Raw genomic sequence first — 8008 nt, 5'->3', positions numbered from 1 at the left:
GATGCCCTCTTCTGGTGTGTCTGAAGACAGCTACAGTATACTCATATGAATAAAATAAATCTTAAAAAAAAAAAAAGTAGGGGTTGGGGATTTAGCTCAGCGGTAGAGCGCTTGCCTAGCGAGCACAAGGCCCTGGGTTCGGTCCCCAGCTCCGAAAAAAAAGAAAAGGAAAAAAAAAAAAAAGTAGTGGGAATTACAGTTGCCGTCACCCAGCCTGGGTTCTTTGTACGCCCTGGTGAGTTAGCCTGAAGCTTAGGAAACATATTTCAATGTGTTATGCTGACCCTTGGACACATTTATCATGATATTGTGAGTTTTCTGTGATCTCTACTAGGTCTGTGTTTGGGATTTGGGGTTGGTGTGCCCTTCTCTCGGGAAAAATATGTTTCTGTAGCTGTGTCTTACTGAAGGAGAAGCGCGGCCCAAATAGGATCTCTGGCTGAGAACGCCTGTCTCTTAGAGGGGTCCAAACTTGGGACTCATTGGCTCAGTAGAAGTAAATGACAGAGCCTGGGCCAATCAGTGAAGGCACTAATACTACCGCTTCCTGTCTGGATATCAGTCCTAAGCTTGTTCAGTAGGAACCGCCTCCTTCCTTGTTCAAAGGGAATGGAAGGAGTCAGGATTTGGTCTGTGCCCACCGTTCCCCTCGGATCTTCCTGAGTATTCAGTGGTTCCAACCGCGTCCACTGTCGGCGCCCATCGGAGACTTCGGCACACTGTCCGGAGCAGCCCGAATTGGCTTGGCAAAGGGCAGGTAATCCGGCGCATGTGTGCACGTCAGGCGGGCCCCGTGGTGACGTCATCGCTCGTGCCTGCGATTGGCTCAGAAAAGCTGCCGCATCCAATGACCGCTTTGCTTGGCGCGGGGGCCCTTTAAACACGTTCTGCCCCGCCGCCGGTCTGTTCGGAGCTGTGCGCTACTATGCGTTTGCCATTTCCAAGGTTTCCCGCTTAAAGGGCTTTCCTGATGAGTTGAGGGTACAAGGAAACGGGGAAGGTAAAAGATTCCCTTGGTTGGGGGATCCAGGAGCTGTGGTCTCAGGTCTGACTTAAGAGGCTTTAGAGTGTCTGTAAAATTCTGATCCAGTCCAATGAAGTGGCGTTGCATTTGGAACAGTGCGACTGTCTCCCTGGGGCCCATAGTCACTGAATTAAGCCAAAGGAAAGGCGCAACAGATTTCTTGAAAGAATAAACTATCAAGTAAGGTCCAGTGGAAATTTTCCAAATGCCTCTGAAACCCGGTAAGAGCCAATGGTCATTTTCGTCGTTAAATGCTACTGCATTTATTAAGCTAAGACTGTTGCCACTTTAATTTTGATTTGTATTTATTGCGAACAATTATGCCAAGTAGATACAAGCACTGCTGTTCCCACCCGCTTTGTAAAACGGAAGCTATGCAGTAGGATTTGGGTGCACAGGCACACACACAGGCCCCAGGTATTTATTCTGTCTGTTGGGATGAAGCTTATAAACCCACAGGACTTGACTCAGCTCTGTACTTGCTGTGTGACTTGGGGTTAAAGTTCCAGCTAGGGATCTGGAGCAGTGGGCTTCAGATCCTAGTGCTGCATCTGGTCTCCCACTTAAATACCTCACCGTTCCCTGCGGTAGGGGTAATAGGTTCTGGGTTGCAAAGAAAGAGACCACTGTTAAGGCCTAGGTGGAATGTTAGACCTAGGTAACTGTAACTTGGCTAGCCTGCCATTTAAGGAAACTTTCTCATAGGTTTCTGTTCTCAGGAAACTCTGTAAGGCTAAGGCTGACTATATGTTCTGTTCTGTGTCCTTGGAAACCAGTCACTTTAGAAGTCAGTAGAATTGCTTTGTGTAGTTAACCACAGTAAGCTTGGATCCAAAGCAACCACCAAGCAGAACTTCCTGCTCCTGTGTATAAGCTTTTATGGTATAAACTGCCCCTGGGCTAGACCCCAAGATAAGAGAGACACATGCGCCAATAAAAGAAACTATTTGGAATAAGACTTCTGAGTAGGGGTCAAGTAAAGTTTGAGTCCCAAGACCTCCCTGGGAACCGCCATCCTACTTTGCAGAAAGAAACATGTACGTGGGTAACTGACATCTTTCATGGCAAGTTAAGGCATAAATGTTAGACAAGTCCTGTCCTGGTAGACAAGTTAAGACATGAACATTAGACAAGGCAAGTCCCCTGACACAGTCGTATTCCCAGCCAATGGGAGCCAGGATAAGTGTGTAGCAAAGACGTGTTCCTGAGGACGTCCCCTATCCCTAAATTCTGTTTGGTGGAATAATTTGGCACAGATGTTTGTGGAATTTAGACTTAAAAACCCTGTAGAATCCTAACTTGGGGTCACAGTTCATTTGCTGAACGTGGACTGTGGCACTGGTTGGTCAGTCCTGGGGCAAATGCTCAATAAACTCTCCCTGTCTGGCAGAGATTGGTGTTCGTGTGGTTTGTGAGGCGACTCCAGGACCCAAACAAGCACTTACGCTGGGAAGAGCAGAAAACAGAGACAGGAACACACTTGGTTTTCCTCTTTCCCACCTGGCTGGGGTCTGACCTCTCAGTAGTATTCCTTGACTGGTCTTTCTGATGTTTTGAGACAAGGTCTCTTATTATGTAGCCCTGACTGTCTTATAACTTGCTCTGTAGACCAGGCTGGCCTCAAACTCACAGAAACCCACTTGCCTCTGCCTCCCAAGTGCTGGAATTAAAAGTGTGCACCACCACACCCTGCCCTAAATTGGGTAGTCTTGCAAGACTTAGTGCACAGGAAACGAAGGAGAAAAGAGGAAAGGGTCACTGGTCATGGGACTTTGAGAAAACAAAAGATTTACTGGTTTGTGTGTGTATGTGTGTAACATTTTCAAAATAGTCTTATGGGGTACAGGGAGATAAAGAAGATTGGTGTTGAAGTAGTGGCGCATGCCTTTGATCTCGGCACTCAGAAGGCAGAGATGGGGAAGTCTTCGTGAGTTTGAAGCCAGGCTGTTCTACATAGTGAGTTCCAGGACAGCAGGGACTTGCATAGAAAGACCTTGTCTCAAAATAAAAAGGGGATAGAGAAGCTCAGTGGTTAAGAGCACTGCTGTTCTTGCAGAAGACCTGGGTTCAATTCTAGCACCCATGTGATAGCTCATAACTCCAGTACCAGGGGATCTGATGCCCTCTTCTGCCCTTTAGTAACTCCAGACACAAACATGGTACACAGGCAAATGTGAAGGAAAAACATCTAAATATTTTATTATTTTATTTTATGTGCATGCTGTTTTGCCTGTGTGTATGTCTGTGTAAGGGTGTAGGAAGCCCTGGAACTGGTGTTACGGACAGGTGTGAACTGCCATGTGAGTGCTAGGAATTGAACTTGGATCCTCTGGGAGTGCAGCCAGGGCTCTTAACCATAGAGCCATCTCTCCAGCCCAAAATAATAATTATCTTTTTTTTTTATAATTATCTTTTTTTAATCACTTTAAAAAAAGGATTTGTTTTATATGTGTCTGACTACACTGTTGCTGTCTTCAGGCACACCAGAAGAGGGCATTGGGTCCCATTACAGATGGTTGTGAGCCACCATGTGGTTGCTGGGATTTGAACTCAGGACCTCTGGAAGAGCAGTCAGTGCTCTTATCCGCCCCGAATACAAGTTTTATAGTGTTTGACAGAAAAGACGCATACTTAATATTTCTTACAGTGGGATACTGGATTTGAGCCAAAAGTGGAAGAAAGAAGCAGTCAGCTGCAGACCGTTCAATAGTCGCAAATCCAGTAGGACCTTTGGCCAAAGCTCCTCTCAACAGACAATAGTGGGATGAACTCCCTTTGCCCCAGTGATTAAGATGGTAGCCAGTCTCTATTTTACAGATAACGCGGCTGCAGCCCCTTGAAGGCGAGATTCGCCAGTGTTCCTGAGGTGTCCTGTTCGTGAGACTCTCCTTGGGTTGTAGCCTTAATCTTGCACCCCAGCCAAGTGGCCGCCACCCACAGAGGCCTCAACCTGAACATGGCCGAGAAACGGCAAGGAGCCTGGTTCGGCTTTGGTTTCTGTGGCTTTGGGCAAGCGCTGGGCTCTGGGAACGGCCAACATGCAGTGCACAGTCCTGAACCACTGCATGCTGCTGACGATGTTTGCCAAGTGAGCGCAAGCTGGAGCTACACTGCCCTGGTGACTCGTGAGTACCCTTACAACCCCAACTCCGGGCCTGTCCCCTCTACCTGCCCAGCCCTTCTTAACTTGCCTGTCCAGAAATACCCTACACCCTTACTCTGGCAACCTTGAGCCCATGGCATGTGTCCCACCCCACTCTACCCACACAGGCGGAGGCCGGGTGGAACTGTCAGGCTCTGTGAGCTGTGCAGCAGACGGCTGCAGGGATGTGTGGGCGTCGGAGGGACTCCTGGTGGTGCAGCGCAACAAGAGTGGGTCCGGCACGGAACTGCAGGCCTGGGTACCAGGTTCCGCGCTACAGGGGGAGCCCCTTTGGGTCCAGAACTTAGCTTCTGGGGCAAAGGCCCAAGGGGAAGATGAACCCGGCAGTGAGCCTAGGATGGGGACGCTGCCGTTGCTGCCCTGCGCCCGTGCCTATATGACCCCACAGCCTCCCTTCTGCCAGCCTCTGGCCCCAGAGCTGCGGGTGCGCCAGCTGCAGCTGGGTGCGGAGCACGGGCTGCTGCTGTGCGAAGCTGGCCAGGTGTTCTCCTGGGGCGGGGGCAGGTGAGGACGGGCTGGGTATGACGTGGGGACGCTCAAGGAGGTGCTCCCTCGAATGTATCTGTAACCGATTAGGGACTCCTTTGACCAGGCATGGACAGCTGGGTCACGGGTCGCTGGAGGCAGAACTAGAGCCAAGGCTGTTGGAGGCACTGCAAGGCCTACGGATGGCTGAGGTGGCCGCAGGTGGCTGGCACTCTGTGTGTGTGAGTGGTGAGTGACCTGGGGTGTCTCCAAATAAGTGGGGATCTTGGCCACTCCTTCTTGTTCTGTTTTTGTGGGTGGGTCTAGCCCAGGCCTCGTTCCAAGCTCAACCTAGCCCAGTTATTCCTGACTCTTCAGTGTTTTTAGATTTAGCCTGTTGACTCCACTACCCTCTTATACCTCTGCTGCTGCGGTTACTGTCTTTCTGTACCTGGGCTCTTCACCACTCCCATCCATCTAAAATATTCCAGATGGGAAGGACACTTATACAAGGGAACCGCTCAGCCAGAAGCAATGGAGAAGGCTGCATATGCCCACGTAGCCATGGTGGATGGCAGAGAGATGTGCTGCTGCCTTGGTCCACAGTGTGCATCCTAAGGCTTTTGTGTATTGGGTCCATTGTGGTGGTTGGGCTCTCTAGGTACTCCTATCTCCTAGGCTCTTTGAGCAGGACGAGAGGGTATAGATAAAGTAGTGTTCTTGGGGCTGGGGATTTAGCTCAGTGGTAGAGCGCTTACCTAGGAAGCGCAAGGCCCTGGGTTCGGTCCCCAGCTCCGAAAAAAAGAACCAAAAAAAAAAAAAAAAAAAAGTAGTGTTCTTTAAAAATATAGGTGGAGTGTCTGTGCAGATGTCAAGACAGGTCAGAAGTGGTCACTGGGTCCCCTGGTGCTGGAGTTACAAGCAGCTATGAGCTGCCATTTTGGCACTGGGAATTGAACCCTGGTCCTTTAGAAGAGCAACCAGTGCTGTTGACCACTGAGCCATCTTTCCAGCCCACTACTGGTCTTTCTTATAGGGGCTCTCATTACCCCTATGTTCTGGGGTAATGGGAGCAGGTCCAACCTGAGCAGGGAGGCAGAGGACAGAGGCCTGGAAACAACAGCCTAAAAGCGAGTTTCATCCCTGAGGTTCGGGAGTTTGAGACCTTGTGCTTGCAAAAGAGGGTGAAGCACAGACGAGGCTTCCAAGTTTCCAGTCTTCACTCTGGCCCTGCAACCTTTGTGCTGGTGCTAAATCTGTCTCATTTGACTTGAGAGTTCTGTCATACTTCTAGGGCTCCATGGTTATATTGGGAAGTTGAGCATTTTATAAAGTTTCTATTAGTGAGTGTTGTGTTCAGACACAGTCTCATTTTAAGACCAGCTTGGCCTCAAACTGACTGACCTTGAACTCTTTATCTTCCTGCCTCTGCCTCCCAAGTAGTGTTGTTAGTGAATCTTTGACATTAGGTGTCCTGATTAGTTTGTTACCCACTTGACACAAGCTAGTGTCATCTGGAAAGAGAAACCTCCATTGAGATTGGCCATCAGATTTTGATTGATGCTTGTTGTGGGAGGTCCTAGTCCACCAGGGGCTGTGCCACTCTTGAGCAGTCCTGGGTGCTGTTAAGCATCACTCCTCCATGGCCTCTACTTCAGTTCCTGCCTCCAGGTTCCAGCCCTGACTTCCCTCCTCCCGAGTTGCTTTTGGTAATAGTTTTATCACAGCCATGGACAGTAACTAGGACACTGGGGCTCCAACCCTCTAATGTGGGGCAGCAGTGCTAGGAGAAGGAAGGTAAGAGCCAGGGTCTTCAGCAGGACCGGTAGGAGCTGGGACTGACAAAGAGCACAGGCTACCTCCATGGCTTTGGATGGAGACAGTGGAGATGTAGGGATTCTGGAGTTGGGGAAATAGGTGGCAGCTTTGAAATGAGAGAATAAGAACGGACTGGCAGTAGGGATGCATGACTTTAATGCCAACCCTTCAGAGGCAGAGGCAGGTGGAAATTTGCATTTAAGAGTAGCCTCGGGGTTGGGGATTTAGCTCAGTGGTAGAGCGCTTGCCTAGCAAGCGCAAGGCCCTGGGTTCGGTCCCCAGCTCTGAAAAAAAAAAAAGAAAAAGAAAAAGAAAAAAAAAAAAAAAAGAGTGGCCTCAGCTATCCAGTGAATCCCGGAACAGCTTCAGCTACAAAGTAAGACTCAGGAAAAAAAAAAAAATGAAAATGAAGGCAGATGAGCATGGAAGTTAAAGGATCACATGGTGTTCACGCATAGTTTTAGCTACTGGAAAGGCCGAGACAAAAAAACTTCGGCCTGGAGTTAGCCAAAGAAAAGCTGGGCACAGTAGGTCATGCCCATAGTCCCAGGATTCAGGAAAATGGGAGATTTTGAGGCCAACCAGAGAGGTACACAGTGAGGCTGTTTGGAAAAGAAAAAGGGGGGAGGGGGAGGGGAGAAGAGGGTATGTGTGGGCAGGGAATCTTAGACCAGGAAGCTGCTGGGACTTGGAATGGGCATCTTTGCTTGGAAGGGGTGATTAGACAGGGCACCCTTTACTCGTCCCTACAAACTTGTACTGGGGATGTTTAGAGGAGGTGGGATAGATGAAAGGGTTCCACGGTGTGTTTCATGGATTCTCTTGGTCTCTTGCAGAAACTGGGGATATTTATATCTGGGGTTGGAATGAGTCAGGGCAGCTGGCCTTGCCCACAAGGAGCGGGACAGAGAAGAAAACAGTGAGAGAGGAAGGTGAGGTCACCCTCCAGGATGTCCTTCCTGGCTTGTTACTGTGTGCTGGACACTGAGAATCATCCTCACTAACCATTGGACACTCCTTGCTGTGGGGAGGCTGATGTCCAACCTCTAGGACTGAGTAAGGGTTGGGCACCAGCTCTGGAGCTAGCTCTAAAACAGTCTTTTATAGAGCCACTGCCGGAAGAGTGTGTGGACATTCCCAGGCTCCTGAATGTTAAACACACCATAACCTTCTGAAGCCACAGAATTGAATGACGATGGTCTCAGAGGAGAGGAAGCAGCTCTGGCTGATGTTGGAGCTCCTGCCCACTTCATAGCTATCCAGCCCTTCCCAGCTCTCCTGGATCTTCCCCTGGGCTCAGATGCAGTCAAGGCCAGTTGTGGATCCCGACACACAGCTGTGGTGACACGTAAGTGAGACTCAGGGTAGAGCAGTACTTAGCTGGGGACTGTGGTCTTCCCTGCCTGTCCAGTTTTAATTTTAGGAAGAGTATTTAAACAGGACTGTCTAAAACTCCTGGGCTTAAGTTCTTAACTTCTGGTCAGAGCAGCTGTGGTTATGGAACTCTGCACACTGTGTGCTGGGGACTGAATCCAGGG

The 8008-nt window shown here is 49.6% G+C and overlaps 1 protein-coding gene across 11 annotated transcripts in view; it reads left to right on the top strand.

The window, feature by feature from the left end:
- Positions 1–558: 558 nt before the first annotated feature.
- Positions 559–8008, top strand: part of Rccd1 (RCC1 domain containing 1) — a 9327-nt gene continuing 1877 nt past the window's right edge. For 2 of the 11 annotated variants that reach the window (XM_087557603.1, XM_087557615.1), the window contains exons 1-6: positions 904–1245; positions 3842–4149; positions 4295–4691; positions 4780–4901; positions 7307–7402; positions 7648–7818. In XM_087557603.1, the coding sequence (XP_087413729.1) occupies positions 3981–4149; positions 4295–4691; positions 4780–4901; positions 7307–7402; positions 7648–7818 (955 nt within the window). In that variant the 5' untranslated portion in view covers positions 904–1245; positions 3842–3980. 11 annotated transcript variants of the gene reach the window in all.

This window comes from Rattus norvegicus, chromosome 1 (genome assembly GCF_021556685.1).
Source record: "Rattus norvegicus strain SHRSP/BbbUtx chromosome 1, alternate assembly SHRSP_T2T, whole genome shotgun sequence".
Taxonomy (NCBI): domain Eukaryota; kingdom Metazoa; phylum Chordata; class Mammalia; order Rodentia; family Muridae; genus Rattus; species Rattus norvegicus.
Note: the sequence above shows the minus strand (reverse complement) of the source record. Positions and strands in the feature narration are given on the sequence as shown.